The 17,356-nt window shown below is 45.1% G+C and overlaps 1 protein-coding gene across 1 annotated transcript in view; it reads right to left on the bottom strand.

Annotated features, from left to right (window-relative positions):
* The window catches only part of BTC (betacellulin), a 106,344-nt gene that overhangs the window by 11,702 nt on the left and 77,286 nt on the right, over window positions 1-17,356 (bottom strand). The window contains exons 3-4 of the mRNA XM_089663690.1: window positions 3,390-3,507; window positions 2,117-2,263 (exon numbers count right to left, since the gene is read on the bottom strand). Coding sequence (XP_089519816.1) covers window positions 2,117-2,263; window positions 3,390-3,507 — 265 coding nt within the window. The remainder of the gene's footprint in view (window positions 1-2,116; window positions 2,264-3,389; window positions 3,508-17,356) is intronic.

Genomic DNA, 17,356 nt, shown 5'->3' with positions numbered 1-17,356 from the left:
ATGGAGGAACGTGTTGCATGTCCATCTTAACAATCCTTGTAATGTTTTCATTTGTCCTAGTGACTACTGCCACCATGGACTGAGAATGAAAGAAGAGTCAAAATTTATAGTTGTGACTACAACATAAGGAGAGTTGAAATCTTCCAATAAGGACATTTGTGTTGGTGACAATCCTTTGAGAGATTACCACTTACTTCATATTGTTTCTATAGAACAGGAAGTAAATGGAAATACAGTATTTTCTGGCGTATAAGACTACTTTTAATACTTAAAAATATACCCCAAAAATTGTGGGTCGTCTTATACGCGGGGTATAAAATGTGAACCTTGAGTTTGTTTGGGTCAAGCTGGCTGGATGTGTGGTAATACTGTATATACAGAATACCATGCTGAGCCAAGCTGGCTCAAAACAAATGTCCCTATGACAGATTAATCTGTCAGCCCGATGGATGTGCGGTATATACAGTATACTGCGCTGAGCCAAGTGGTTTCAAAACGTACCGGTACGTCCCTACTGTAATCAGCCCGCTGGATGCGTGTATGTACGGTAGCTGTGGCTACATACAGTATACATTGGCCAAGCACGGCAAGTGATGTATTCTACTAATGAATACAAAGCCTGCTCGGATTGGCTGAGTCAGGGAGGTGGGCTGATTATGTTACAACCTCAGCCAATCCGAGCAAGCTTTGTATTCATTAGTAGAATACATCGCTCGCCGTGATTGGCTCAGTGTATACTGTATGTAGCCACAGCCACCGTACATACACGCATCCAGTGGGCTGATTACAGTAGGGACGTACCGGTACATTTTGAAACAGCTTGGCTCAGTATACTGTATATACCACCGTGGTATATACTCAGTATACTGTATATACCACACATCCAGTGGGCTGACAGATTAATCTGTCATAGGGACATTTGTTTTGAGCCAGCTTGGCTCAGCGCGGTATACTGTATGTACATTACTGCACATCCAGCGGGCTGTATATATACTGTATACTGTATGTAGCCGAAGCTACCGTATTACCGCACATCCAGCGGTAACCATTTGATTTGGAATTTGATCCATATGATGACTGTCTTACAAAAGTATCACAAGATGTCATTCATGAACTTATGATGTCAGAGGATGAACATGAGGATTTTGAAGGATTTTAAGTACTGGTAAGTCATAACCATTTCAATTAAAAAATCTGATGTTTTTAAATGGTGTTGCCTCAGAAGGGGGGTAGTCTTATATGGCGAGTATAGCCCAAAACCTATATTTTAACTGGAAAATTAGGGGGTCGTCTTATACACCCAGTCGCCTTATATGCCGGAAAATACGGTATATAAACAGACCTATCTGTTGAAGTGTTGTATGGTCTGGCTGAAAGATATTTCAGAAGACAGCAAGGGAATATTTGTTAAAGGAAAATTTCACTTTTTTTTTCTAAATTCCAGCTCCCCTTTGTACCATTATAGCATTAATGTACTTCTTTTGCAGAGATTCAAAAGCTTTCCATTTTTTCTACCCACCTGTCAGTGTCCAGATGGCTGCACAAAAAAGCTTTTCCATTACTTATGCCTTATTTCCTGCAAAGACTTTAGGTCATGACATAGGAAGGAGATGACCAGCTGACCTCATTAGAACACACCCTGTATCATCTACCCTCATACCTTCCCCTCCCACTTCCAGGTGCACAAATATTTAATGAAAAGCAATCAATCAGTGATCACTGTTCTCACTAAATACACAGACATCAATTTTTATTTTTCTACCTTAACTTTCATCTTGCATAGATCATTCATTTGGCATAGTGTGCTTATTGAACAGATAACAGCCTATGTGGATAGAGCTATAGTATTGAAAACAGGAGAATTGTGTTCTGGGTTCTGTAAAGTTCACATACGCAATACAATCTGATTGTACAATCTCCTTTAGATCTACCATCAACCACGTAGTGCAAGGCCCTGCCTGATTGGCTACAGAGTGATTGGGTAGATAGGTGGGTCCTCCTATTCCATAGTTGTGGAAAATCTAATGGAAATTGTATTTTTGACCCCTATTTCATACAAAACAACAATAGCCAGCTCAGACAAAAAATACAGATGAATATTAAATAGACAGCTTACTGTGAACAGATGCATATGGAAATAATGGCAATTATGAGGGTCACCATGGCGATAATCAGACTAATCACAACAACCTGACCTCGATCTTCTTTTAAATAAAATAAATCAAGGTATTCACACCTTTTCCCAGTATATCCTTTTTCGCACCTGTAAGAAAACATTAGAATTAGATAAAGAATTTTATTTGGATGACTTCCATTGCATCTCATAGCTGGATTTGGGGGTTAGAATTAGAAGACCACTTCTACTTAGTGTGCAGATTAAAATTAAAACAAGCTCAGGGCTACTTTTGCATCTGTGTACTTTTATCACATTAATCGCCATTACATATATCAGTGGCCATTCCCTAGAGGGTCCAGCCCTGACATCTGTAATATACCTTTTGTAGTAAGGGTTCATCAAACGCTCCCCCACTCAGAATTAATTTTAAGCCCAGTGACCTGCTGCACTTTGTGTTCAGCCTTGAAGAAGACGACAGCTTTACTCATGCTCTCACACCCCTTGAGGCCCAATTTAAATAAGAACTTTTATTATTATTATTGTTATACAGGATCTATATAGTGCCAACAGTTTGCGCAGCGCTTTACAATATAAAGGGGGACAGTGCAATTACAATACAGTTCAATACAGAATAAATAGGAGGGCCCTGCTCGTGGAGCTTACAACCTAAAGGAAGGGGGAGGTGTTACAAAAGGTGATAGCTGCAGGGGATGATCTGATTGAGATGACTCAAGTACAGTTCTTAGGTGGAGGTGTGGTAGGCTTCCCTGAATTAGTGAGTTTTCAAAGATCGCCTAAAGGCGGACAGGGTGGGGCTGACTGGACATACTGGGGGAGGGAGTTCCTAAGGATGGGAGAGATTCTGGAGAAGTCCTAGAGGTGAGCATGGAAGAAGGTGGCAAGGGAGCTAGAGAGCAAAAACTATAGTCACCTCCACTCCATATATCCAAGAGCTTTCTGCCAGCCACTGACATCTTTGGCCAGTCTTCTTCCAGTTTCCGATCTCTGGCTGTTTTGATTGTCTGGGTAGAGTTCGTTCATCTCAGCAAATACTAAAATTATACACCGAGCTGTGCACTTGATAGGTTACTGCTTTTCTAGAGACTACCAAATCTAACACAACTTCCCTGCTGATTGGCCCATGTTGAAGGGGTGGAGATTGTGAGCAGGGGCAGTGTTTAGGAGTAGGGTCTGTTCCCGAAGAGCTGTCTGAAGCAACATGAAGTAGCTGTTTACTCCAGAGAAGCACATACTTGAACATGTTACCACTTACCTACAAGAGGGTTCCTTCAAAGCTGCAACAAACCGACATTTTCCTTTTACGCAGTAATGTCTGTATGATTTTGGACATCGGGAGAAATAGCCCCTCCATCTTGCTGGCTCTGAAATCTCTGCAAGGAAGATTAGCAGACATTTATATTTTATGATGTAATTTAAATTCAAGTATTTTACTATCAGTTTGTATGGGATGTTAGCTTAAAGTGTATCTATGGTCAAAATTATTAATCATATATTCACATTGTATTTCTGAAAATTGTAAACTTACCTTGTAAAGATCCCCACGCATTTACATTTTGTGACACATATTCTCTATGCCCTGTGAGTAGGCACCGCTGTGTCACACATTTCACAGAGCCTGCCTTCTGAACTACAGAGGTGCTGAGAGGCAGAGTTTCAAGAGGCAGAGTCAGTGCAGGAATCACAGCTTGCAGGCCACAAGGTACCATGGGATATGTAGTCCTTAGAAATTGAATGCAAATAGCAGAAGAGAAGCTGTAAAGCATGCAGGGAATCCAGAAAGTTGGGAAAGCGATGACCAGCAGACAGGCAGAACTCACTACATGAAAGGGGATTTTTAAGTAAGCGTATTTTGGGTTTTCAAAAATAACTATTGTTATAATACTAATGTTATAAAATAAAAGAGGCTGCGTACAACCAGCTATAAATGAATGGCTGTGCCTGACAATACTCATGTAAATACTGATGCTTCCGTAGTTCAATGTTTAACCATGTATGACTTATGTCACATATTCAGAAGTTTTTAATTTGGGAAATACATTGTATGCACATGGATGTGTTACTGCTGATGGAGAAAACCAACAGAGTTTACAAGCGTACAGCAGCATTTACTTGTACATCAGACTGTACACATCACCTTATGAACTTTGAAGTTTATGAACTCTGCTGTTTACTGCATTGAAACACAATGCTACTTAACCATTTTGGGAGGGGACAATGCTTGGCGCATGACGCAGTGAAACACTTTGGACTGCAGTTCCCTCTTTTAACAGATATTTCAGTGACTCCAAACCACAGTCATCCAACAGCACAGATAGGTGGCCAGCAGAATAAATAGGAAGAGAAGACTGGTAGTGGCCAGACCCCAAAGGAAATGAGCTGTTTCTTTACTTTGTAATTCAGCCTCTATTCCCAGGGCCAGACTGAAATGGTCAGCTAAGATGGTGCCTGATCCTTCCTCCCTGGAAACTAATGCCACTGCACATGTGAGCTCTCAGCGATGACCCTCTCTTCTCAGGGCTCAGGCAAACTATCCACAAGATCCAGGAGGCTGTCCAAAACATCCTTCAACTCTTGGGAGGGCTGAGATATGGAGTCTGTTATTCAGCAGACACGATTTTGAATCCTTTGTCAACCATTTAAATAATAAATACAGACAAGAAATAGCAGAAGTGAAAAATAACATGGTAGCTATGATAAGGGGACCTAGAACAGAGGATCTTAAATGAACCTTATTTGAGCGAACAATTTTGATACACCAAGCACTGTACCAGGAAGACTACCTTGAAAACAGGAAGTCTCAATATAATATGAGGCCTCCCAGAGTCTGTGGAAACCAAAGATCCATCTGCTGCTGCCACTGCAATCTTTAACATTTGTTCAAAAACAAAGATTTTCTTGTTGAGATAGACTGAATCTATAGAGCTTTAGGATCTAGAAACCTTGACCTGGCTTTTACCAGGGACACTATTTACAGGATTAATTTTTAAAATATCAAAGAAGAAACTTTTCAAACAGCAAGAACTCAGATACACCATACTATTTAATGGAACTCTGATCCTTCTATTGCCAGATTTATCACTCTAAATTTTGGTGACATTCAGGGCTCTTAAGTCTGAGACAGAAATTCCTTGTGCCAAAAATATAAAATTCTGGGGCTTCCCATTTCAACTTATTGCCCATCACGAAGGAAAGTCAGTTGTCTTCCGCAACTTAGGAGATCTACCTGCATTAACTACTCCATATCACTTTGCTTCTGAAGTCAACAACACCCCGTTTATCAACTAAACTTTGTTAGCAGCAACAATTCAAAAAGAAAAGGGCTGCCCCATGGCTCGTAAAGACCTAAGTGAATGAACACATCATCAGTGCCATCAGAATTCCTACTTTCTTCTTCCATCATATTCATTATCCACAAGAATAACTGTTTGATCCTGTCTTCCACTGTAGACATACATTAATCAGTTACTTAAAACAAAAAACAACTGAGGGTAACCAACTACAAGTAAATGCCTATAACCCAATATATCACATGCAGAATGTGATATTATGTTTTCTTTATCAGTTGCTTAGGTCAAGAGAACACATGAGGGTTGATTTACTAAAGGCAGTTGCTTTAGATCTGAGGAGAACATGCTAGGGAAATTAAAAAAAACAAAAAAAACAGCATTTTTGATTGCTCATGCTTGGATGAAAGAAATGAGCAGAGCTTTGCCTCATTTAAGAGCTTCAACTCAGATATAAAACAACTGCACTTGCAGTGCACAGTATATTTATCTTTAGTAAATCAACCCCTATGATCTCTTCCTTTGTACTGCAAAAGTCTGAACTTGATTAACATCCTTTGAGATTTTTATCTGTTAGTGACTCCAGAACACGGTCATAGCCAGGGAACTTGATACAGACATTTTTCCTTACTTTGATAGAAGTTCACACACTAAATAATATATACTTTATAGTCTCTTGACTATTATACTACAGTTTCCTATCTACACCAGAGACTACACATGTAAAGTTTTGTTATAATCCGAACTCAATATAACTAGCATTTCATTTCTCATTTTAAAACAATTATTTCACCCCCTGTTAATTATTATAGTGTCAAATAACCCAGGGCCAGGAGCTTCCTGGTGTTACTTCCACATTTCCCCTACCTAGGATTTTCAGTGTCTGTCAGTGCACTGGAATTTTGTGTCTAGGTACAACTCTTCTGATTAGGTTAAAAGCTCTTTATTCAGTTTACTATTTAACCACTAGATGGCAACACCTACCTAGCTACCAGCAGTTTGATTGGTTACCTGCTGTTACTTGGTGATATTTCTGTAATTCATCTCTCTCATCTCTTACACTTTTTTTTCTTACTTTTCTCCACCTACTCAAGCCTAAAACCAAAATTCTATGTCTTAAAAAAAAACACAACATTGTGATACCAGTAGTATACCAATTATTAATAACAAGTCTTATAACCCGTGTTTTCATAATACAAACCCAATAGCAAAATCCAAAGGAGTTCCTATTTTTTTCAGGGCAGAGCCGAGGAATGGACAGGCAGGCCTAACAATGTAACGCACTGGCTGACGACAACCACCACCCACAGACCGGAGTCCCTCAGGGCGCGGAGTCTAAGTCCCAGGCTGCCCTTCACCAGGGCCCCTGATGGTGGGGATGGACTTGACGCAGCCAGGAACCAGGTCGCGGCCCCCGAGACACCTCAGCTGCGGTAATGGCCGCCGCCAATGGCGTGTAGCTGGTGGAAGAAACAAAAGAGTAGTCAGACAAGCCGGGGTCAACAACAACAGGACAAAACAGTACAGGACAGCAGATGAGAATCACAGGTCACGAGCCGGGTTCAGCAACAGCGGGTCAGATCAAAGGAGAATACAAAGAATAGTCAAGTCACAAGCCGAATCAGAATACCAGGAGAGTCACGAGAGTCAGAACAGAGTAATAGTAACACCAAGACACAAGACACAAGTGCAAAGAGCATGTGTCGGGCCACAGGCTTATATGTCATCAGCCACGCCCCTCTGGGGGGTGGACCTCAGAGACCTGAAGGCATAAAAAGGACTCCCATCATGCACAGCAGAATCCAAGATGGACGCCAGCACATGGAGTAACATAACCTCAGGGAAAAGGTAGGACCTTGACAGTACCTCCTCCTCAAGGGCCCCTCCCCCTCCGCGGCTCAACAAAAGGTTTCTGAGGAAAGCGCGGAGGAGGGCAGGAGCATGGACATCCACGGAAGGAACCCAGGAACGCTCCTCAGGACCATAACCGCGCCAATGAACCAGGAACTGTAATCGACCGCGCACCAATCGAGAGTCCAGGATCCGGCTCACTTCATACTCCTCATGACCGTCAACCCGGACAGGACGGGGCCGAGGCAGAGAGGTAGTGAAGCGATTGCAGATCAGAGGTTTCAACAGGGAAACATGAAAGATATTGGAGATCCGCATCCCAGACGGAAGGGCAAGGGCATAGGCCACCGGATTCACTTTGCGGAGAATGCGGAAAGGACCGACAAAACGGGGAGCTAGTTTGGGTGTGGGCACCCGAAGATTGAGGTTGCGAGTAGACAACCACACCCGATCGCCGACCTGGTATGAAGGAGCGGGCAACCGTCTGCGATCAGCCTGGAACTTTTGGCGCTGAGCTGAGTCCCTCAAGGCCCTCTGGATCTGCCCCCATGAAGAACGCAGGGCAGCAAGATGCTTCTCCACAGCCGGAATGTCCTGTGGTGAGAACCTCTCAGGTAATACTGCGGGTTGGAACCCATAGTTGGCCATGAAGGGCGACATCCCGGAGGAGGAGTTGACCGCCGAGTTCCTGGCAAACTCTGCCCAAGGCAGGAGATCGGCCCAATCGTCCTGATGGTCTGAAATATAACATCGAAGGAATTGTTCTAAGGCCTGATTGGAACGCTCCGCAGCCCCATTGGACTGCGGGTGGTAGGCTGAGGAAAAGGAGAGACTAATACCCAACTGGGAGCAGAAGGCGTGCCAGAATCTGGACACGAACTGACTCCCGCGGTCCGAGACAATCACCTTAGGCAACCCATGCAGGCGAAAAATCTCCCTGGAAAAGACCGTGGCCAGTTCTTGCGCTGTGGGTAACTTCCTGAGTGGAATGCAATGGCACATCTTGGAAAACCGATCGACGATCATGAGGATGACCGTATGACTCCGAGACACACCGGGAGGTCTACAATAAAGTCCATCCCTAGATGTGACCAAGGACGCTCCCCATTGGGAATGGGTTGCAGAAGACCCAAAGGGAGATGCCGTGGAGACTTATTCTGGGCACAGATCGAACATGCCGCTACATAAGAGGCAATGTCGGCACAGAGGGTTGGCCACCAGAATAAGCGAGAGACGGCCCAACACAGCTGGTTCTTCCCCGGATGCCCGGCAGTTTTGGCGTTATGGTAGGTACGCAGCAGGCGGGTGCGCAATCCCTCGGGTACAAAACATCTACCCTCTGGCCTCCCGGGGGGAGCATCAGATTGGGCCGCCAAAATCTGCTCCCCAAGAGAAGAGGTCAGACTGGTGCGAATGGCAGCCAGGATCTGATCTGGAGGAATAACCGAGATTGGCTCAGAGTCTTCCCTGGACAACTCAGAGTATTGCCGTGATAACGCATCAGCCCTGACATTCTTGGAACCAGGCAAATATGAAACCACATAGTTGAAGCGTGACAAGAACAGAGCCCATCTGGCCTGGCGGGGTGTCAATCTTTTGGCCTCCGAAAGATATGTCAGGTTCTTATGATCGGTAAGAATGAGGACCGGAACCGCGGAGCCCTCGAGCAGGTGCCTCCATTCCTTGAGAGCCAGAATGATTGCCAACAACTCCCGATCTCCAATCTGGTAGTTGCACTCTGCAGAGGAAAGCTTCCTGGAATAGAACCCACAGGGAAGTAGGGGTCCATCGGGCGACCGACGTTGAGACAGGAGAGTGCCTACTCCCGTCTCGGATGCATCAACCTCAAGGACAAAGGGCAATCCAGGATTGGGATGAGACAGTATCGGAGCCGACGCGAAGGCGGATTTCAGAGCCTCGAACGCTACGATGGCCTCGGGTGGCCACTCGTGAGGATTACTGCCCTTCTTGGTTAGGTCTGAGAGAGGCTTTGCCAGCGTGGAGAAGTTCCGGATGAACTTCCGATAGTAGTTGGCAAAACCCAAAAAGCGCTAGATGGGCCGAAGACCATTGGGACGAGGCCACTGCAGAACCGCTGAAACCTTCTGAGGGTCCATGGAGAATCCCTCCGCAGAAATGATGTAGCCTAAAAAGGCAACTTGGGATCGATGGAATTCGCACTTCTCAAGTTTACAAAAAAGTTCGTTCTCACGTAATCGTTGCAGCACCTGCTTGACATCCTGGATATGGGACTCCATGGAGGCAGAGTAAACCAGGATGTCATCCAAGTAAACTACCACGCACTGCTGCAACAAATCACAAAGGACATCATTTATGAATTCCTGAAAAACTGCGGGCGCGTTACACAACCCGAAGGGCATCACCAGGTATTCGTAGTGACCGGTTCTGGTGTTAAACGCGGTCTTCCACTCATCCCCCTGTTTGATCCGTACGAGGTTGTACGCCGCCCTAAGGTCAAGTTTGGTAAAGACTGTTGCCCCCTTAAGGCGGTCGAATAACTCAGTAATCAAGGGAATCGGGTAGGCATTCTTAGTGGTGATTCGATTAAGACCCCTATAATCGATGCAAGGCCTCAATTCAGCACCCTTCTTCTTTACAAAGAAAAAGCCCGCTCCTGCTGGGGAAGTAGACTTACGAATGTGCCCCCGGGAAAGCGCATCCGCAACGTATTCCTCCATGGCCTTATTCTCCGCAACCGAGAGAGGATACACCCTGCCACGCGGAGGAGTGGCACCGGGTTGCAAGGATATGGCGCAGTCGTAAGGACGATGAGCAGGTAAGGCACCAGCGCGTACCTTATCAAACACGTCCTGGTACTCCCCATACTCAGAGGGCAACGCAGAGTCCGAGGAGGCACACAACACCTTAACCGGCCCACGGATGCACCCGGCCCCACACTGTGGAGACCACGAGAGAATCTCGGCTGTTTGCCAATTGAAGGTTGGATTGTGCATCTGGAGCCAGGGATACCCCAAAACCACCGAATAGTGCGGAGAAGAAATTACCTGGAAACAGGCCAACTCCCTGTGAACAGCCCCAATAGCTACTTCCACTGGCACAGTCTCGTGGGTAACCTGCGGTGGTTGCAGGGGCCTGCCATCTATCGCCTCGAGAACCAATGGGGTAACTCGAGCCTGCAGGGGAATGGAGTGCTGGGCAGCAAACGAGCTGTCCATAAACAACCCGCTGGCCCCAGAATCTACCAACGCCTGGGCCGTCACCGAGCCCTCCGCCCAAGAGAGGACAACGGTGATCAGTGGCTTATCTCTGTGGAACGCCGGGGACGAGGAGACTCCACCCAAGATCTGTCCCCGACAGGATCTCAGGTGCGAGCGTTTCCCGGACGGACCGGACAGGACTGCCGAAAGTGCCCACCAAGACCACAGTACAGGCAGCGACCCTCCCGACGCCGAGCGGCCCGCTCCCCCTCGGAAAGGCGAGCAAACCCCAGCTGCATGGGCTCACCACCAGACAATCCATCCCCAGGAGGCGTGGGAGGAGAGGGAGGAACGGGTGGGACAGAAAACGCAGGTGCCAGTCGATTGGAAGGCCTCCGCAGGCGTTCCTTGAGTGAAGGCCTCTCCCTGAGCCTGGTGTCAATCAGGATCAGGAAAGAGATGAGCTCCTCCAACACCACAGGCAGTTCCTTGGCTGCAATCTCGTCCTTCAGTGTGTCAGAAAGACCATGGGAAAACGCAGCCACCAGAGCCTCATTGTTCCAACCGACCTCTGCCGCCAGGGTACGAAACTCTATGGCGTACTCGGCCACGGTCCGTGAACCCTGATGCATGGTCATGAGCAGCTTGGCCGCCGAGGCGGAACGAGCCGGTACGTCGAATACCCTACGGAAGGCATCGACAAAACCGGAAAAACCTTGAATCACCGGGTCGTTCCTCTCCCATAAGGGATTTGCCCAGGCCAAGGCCTTGTCTGAAAGTAGTGAAATTAGGAACCCAACCTTTGACCTCTCAGACGGGAAGGCGTGGGGTATTAATTCAAAATAAATACCCACCTGGTTGAGGAACCCACGACACTGACTCGGCTCACCCCCAAAGCGCTGTGGAAGAGGGGCAGAGCCAGTCATACCTCTGGGTGCCGCTGATGCAGCCACCGAGGTGGTGGACGCAATAGGCGGAGAAGCAGCGGGAGAGACCACCGGAGTGACTACCGACCTAATAGCACCAGGAGCAAGGTGTGCAGTGCGTGCAAGCAGAGTTTGCAACGCCTGAGCGAACTGATCCAACAGGTGATCCTGTTGATCGAGTCTGGCGACTAGCTTTGGGAGCGAAGGCGTGCCTGCACCGTCAGGGTTCATGGCACTTGTGTAATGTCAGGGCAGGAGCCGAGGAACGGACAGGCAGGCCTAACAATGTAACGCACTGGCTGACAACAACCACCACCCACAGACCGGAGTCCCTCAGGGCGCGGAGTCTAAGTCCCAGGCTGCCCTTCACCAGGGCCCCTGATGGTGGGGATGGACTTGACGCAGCCAGGAACCAGGTCGCGGCCCCCGAGACACCTCAGCTGCGGTAATGGCCGCCGCCAATGGCGTGTAGCTGGTGGAAGAAACAAAAGAGTAGTCAGACAAGCCGGGGTCAACAACAACAGGACAAAACAGTACAGGACAGCAGACGAGAATCACAGGTCACGAGCCGGGTTCAGCAACAGAGGGTCAGATCAAAGGAGAATACAAAGAATAGTCAAGTCACAAGCCGAATCAGAATACCAGGAGAGTCACGAGAGTCAGAACAGAGTAATAGTAACACCAAGACACAAGACACAAGTGCAAAGAGCATGTGCGGGCCACAGGCTTATATGTCATCAGCCACGCCCCTCTGGGGGGTGGACCTCAGAGACCTGAAGGCATAAAAAGGACTCCCATCATGCACAGCAGAATCCAAGATGGACGCCAGCACATGGAGTAACATAACCTCAGGGAAAAGGTAGGACCTTGACACTATTGCATTTCATAAGTATTACACTTGTTTGTTGCTATCACTGGCCATTTCATTTTTCTTAAAATTAAAATCTTCAACACTGTGTATACTGTTGTATTTACTGCCCTAACCAGGACCGGATGCACTTCTCTTTCATCATCTCCAGCCTTAAAAAATTCAGATGCCATAATCTGATCCTTGAGAGGACTATAACCTACCTTTGGTTCCGCAAATTGATACTTGGTAATCGATTGTTTCTTTTTTTTCTTTTGTGTAGCATCCTCTTGTGTGCTACTAGTATATAGATAAAATTTATTGTTGTATGACTTTTGTTAACTGTGAGAGTCTGTAATTAGATCAGGTTACTGCAGGTCAAGCTGGGTGGCTCAGCAGGTTGGAACTCTTTCACCTCCACCTGGTTCTGGAGGACCATGGAAGCTTCCAGAAGCCAGTGGGCGAAAGGGGTGGAGATCTAAATCTGCTAAATCTGCTTGTTTATGGAAGTCTAACCAATACTAGGCTTGGAGGTCCTGGTAGTGTGGTGAGGCTAACCCATAAATATGGGAGAGTCAGCCTAGCAAGGGAGTTGGGTGGAAGATGGAGTGCTGAGGAGGCTGTAGGTGACCTGGGAGGGGTCCTCTAGGTCTAGGCTAGGCTCGGGCTGGCTCAGGAAGATCCATTCAGCATCATGGTATGAAAAGGATCAATGGATCAATGCTTGGGAGCAGTGGGAGCAAGGAGGACAGAGTGAGTATATCATCACACCCAGGGATTTACAAGGGGAGAGACTGCCACATGTAGAAAGCTTTCAAAGGACATTGTGGTTCTTAATTCTTTATCCTTGTCCTGGGAGATCTTTAGAGCAGCTAGGAGGGCTGGTATAGTCTGCAGGCTGTGGAGCTGGGAGCAGTTCTAAAGGGGAGAGGAAATACTTCTGTATGTAGTTTGCACCAAACAGTGCTACCTGTCCGAGGGCCTGAGAGTCCCTAGCCTGTAAGGGGCTTTTGCTACTGATCCATAAAGACTGACTACACTCGAGAAGAACAGTCCAGGATCTTTTTCTGTAAATAGGAAGGAATTTGCTCTTGTGCATTGATTCAGTCAAGTTGGGCATCTCACAATCCCTATCACCCCATCCAAGTTATTTCCCCTAATAAAATATTTGGACAGCAGCATTGTCAGTCTGGGGAGAGGGGGGTGTTAGATGTACTAACAGATCTAAATAGAGTAACAAATTGAAGCTAAACTCAGCTACCACTTTACTACATAAATAAATAAAAACTGATTATTTTAAACACCCCTGCCCCTATTAAATGGTCTGTCTTATCCCTCTAACATCAAGAGAGGTTGTTCTGTTGAGAAACAACTGACTTACTGGCAGGATCACGAGATGAAAACAGAAAAAAGAAAGCCTAAAATAATGCAGCCATCACATCTAAAAATTGGTAAATTGCAATATAATAAATGTTTACTTTTGGCATTAGTACTGCTTTAAAAAGCAAAGTCATCTGTTATAATTTGTCTCCTTACTAAAATCACTTTCCTAGAATCCCCACACAAAAAACATCTAAGCCCAAATGAACTGTCAAACGTCAAGAGAGATGTACCTATTTCATTCCCATTCTCTAATACAGATATGATGAAAAAGTACATTATAAATTGGCCAATAAATGCAGAAAACATTTAGTGAACATCCTATAACTCAATCCCCACAACATCCCATAAATTTCATTTCTATAGCTGGCAACATTAAAATCTATAATTATCAAGGGATTTATTCTGAATTTCATAGCTATTATTCAGATCTTTATAATATATTCCCCTCTACTATTCCAATTAGCATCAGAAAATCAGATGAAACATTGCAAGCGTACATTCAAGAGACTGTATTGCTTTCCATTGACCCCCATACCTCATTCACTACAGACTCCCCTTGACAGAATCAGAGTTCCTATTGGTCATTAAGATCCTAAAATCTGAAAAATACCTTGGCCTTGAAGGATTTACTCTTCACTTCTAATAAACCTTTACTCCCTATTAGCTCAAGTGATGTCCCAATCCTGCAGCCCCACTGACCCGACTATCCCCCTTTGGTACATTTACTAGTAGTACACATATCAGCCATCCCTAAACCTGGGAAAGCCCTGTCCTCCTGCAGCAGATATAGACCAATATCCCTATTGAACTGTGATCTTGAAGTCCAAAGCCTTGCAGAACTGAACTCCTCCTCTCCTGCCTAAACCACTACATAGAAAATACATTGGTTTTGTCCAGGCCAAAGACAATACCACAAAACTGCTGCACCTGATCTTTTACATACAGTAGGATAATTTGCAGGCTTACTTTTTATACTTTGACACTGAAAAAGCATTCAGTAGGGTTAACCGAAGATTTTTACATCTCCCTTTAGAATAGATTGAATTAAGTGATAATCTTATTAGCAAAATGATGTCCCTATACTGTTCCCCTACAACTGCAGTTTTAGTCAATGGCTCATTTTCAAAACTCTTTAGCATCTCAAATGGCACAAGACAGGGATATCCTCTATCTCCTCTCCTTTTTGTCCTCAAAATCAAACATTAGCCCAAGCCATTAGACAATCAACTCCACTAAAGGCATTCAAACCCCATTTTTCTTCCATAAACTATCACTTGCTGATGACCTCTACTTGTACATCCAACAATCCCATACTATCCCGTCTTCCTTGCTCTCTGAGTTCTGTGTCTAATTTTAAAGGCCCTAAATATCTCCCTTACACAAAAGTTCATTCTTCAGTCTTCAGAATATTTGCTCTTTCCAATGGAAATCTAAGCTATAATCCTCTACTGGTTGGGATTAGTAAGAATCTTGATTCCCCTGGTTATCCCCTGGTTCGGGAGAATAAATACCCTCAAAATGGATATACTCCCTAAACTCCTATACCTTTTTTTAACTATCCGCATTATTCCCACAAACACTTTCTTTCAAAACTTATGGTCATTGTTGATTAGATTTATTTGACACAGAGGATATCCCAAACTTCACTTTATACACCTGTTAGAAGTTTCAGTTTGCCACTAGATGGCTCTGTTCCCAAGATAGCCTGGTATAGGGAAAGTGGTAATTGGATGTTGGGCCCCTTTTACAGAAAACCTTCCTCTAGAGATGTAATGGGTGGAGTTTGTGCATATAAATGCAAGGATGGGAGGGGCCTAGTGGGTTGGGGTATGGAATCCAAACGCCCCAGAGCTATCCAAATGTAGCCAGCTACTGTCCTAGGGCCCTTAACCCTGGGGGAGGTGGTTTAACATCTAGTAGTATCAACTGTAGTCACCCAGACTTGTTTATAGTTGTTTGAAGGCCGTGAACAGGATGCAAAAGGCCTTTCAGGCCAGGTCTGAATCCTCTAAAGTGAGTACTAGTACACCTGGGAGCAAGTGTGCTATCTTGGACTCTGCCTGGCTGGGCAGAGCTATAGAAAGGACATTGAGAGAGAGTGGTATACTAATGAGAGCACCTTGTTTAGACTTGGCGATGGAAGATGAAGGTTGTAGACATAGTATACAAGGAGGAAGTGGTCCCAACTCTGTGGTGCTCTCTAGGAGAGGAGGTCAAAAGGAAAGGGATGGTTTACAAATTATATTCTGGCATTCTGCTCCTAAATTACAGCTACAGAATGTCTGCTCCTGTGTATGATGTTCCGCACTGAAGAATTCTTTTAGTAGGTCATTGTGATGTTGGATATCATGGCCATTTTTGAGACGTTACAGTAAAATGCAGAAAATATATTTAATGTATGGACATTTCTTTATTCTTGAATATTAAGGCCTACAGCCAGGGATGTTGTTAGCGTGCCTACAGCCAGGAATTTGGTACAATATAGCAAAGAGTTTCATCTGCCAGCAGGTTGGTAGCTGCCCTGTCCAAGAAGAAGTGGGGCAGGGACTTTCAAAGTCGACAACACACAGCCAGTCTTAGTCCCCCTTACACTCCTTTGTAGGTCTAAGCTATCTGGAGGAGCTGGTCTCCCTGGTTTCCCTGGCGTTGAATTATATCATACCTCTGCCTTACTTGCAGGCCTTATTGACTAGTTCCCTTCCCCAACCCTAAAGGTTTTTCAAGGACTTTTCCCTCTCACGATAGTCACACTACGCAAATTCCACCAGCTAACGTTTTCATTGTTGTCTAAACCAAGCCTATTTACACTTGTCTTTGAAAATGTAGCCATGCCCAGTGGACATCGGATGTCCAAACTAAGAGGTTATTCACGTTCCTCATGGCCCCAAGCCATGTGTTTCATGATCTTTTTAATCTCCACCATCCTTATACACCTCCACATTTGGCTGGCTTACAGATTACCAATTGTCTCTCTTTTGCAAGTAACTCCACTCCTCTGCTGGGACACAAAAATCCCTTACTGAGTAGGATGAGCTGTGTACCCTTTTGGAACTGCCACACCATGCCTATCTGTAGAGTTATCCACAAGATACTTCAGACAAATCTGAATGACTCCTTACCTACTTTCACAACTGTGTGAAACCATGACATAGGCCATGGATTGGCAAACAGGCTTTCTATTTACAGACAAATTCTTGATCTCTAATTATGCAGAAGAAAAACAATGATAAAATCCTTACCAGATGTATAAAGATCTTTACATGGTGTATTTCCCTCTGTGTCAGAATTCACAGAATTACTGCACTCCCAGTATAGCTCCCTGAAGGCATACAGTCTTAAACACAAATACCACTCAGTAAAGTCATAGATTCTGACAGACTGCTGGCAACAGGGCTGGGTGCTGCACCTGTGCCTACTGGGCACCCAAAACTGCTGGGTATTGAGGACAAAGCACTAGGATGCCTAAAGCAAGCTGCATTTTCTCATTGACAGACATCGGTTACTCTTGCTTGCTACCTTCTCTTCCTTTTCATCAGTTTGTGCAGGTGCTCCCAATATCCAAATAATAAGAAAATCAATATTTGCATTTACCTGGGTTTATGTAAAAATGGTGTAATTGTACTGTATATAGTCTCACTGACAATTCAGCCTATGTACAAGTACAATTAAAGGCCATACACAGCATGACGACAATCTCAGTTAATATAATGGATGTGTAGCTCTTATAGAATGATCCTATTGTGTTTTTC

The sequence above is a fragment of the Staurois parvus genome, unplaced genomic scaffold (assembly GCF_062004578.1).
Source record: "Staurois parvus isolate SC_StPar_1 unplaced genomic scaffold, SC_StPar_1.0 ptg000044l, whole genome shotgun sequence".
Taxonomy (NCBI): Eukaryota; Metazoa; Chordata; class Amphibia; order Anura; family Ranidae; genus Staurois; species Staurois parvus.
This window is presented reverse-complemented; position numbering and strand designations above follow the sequence as displayed.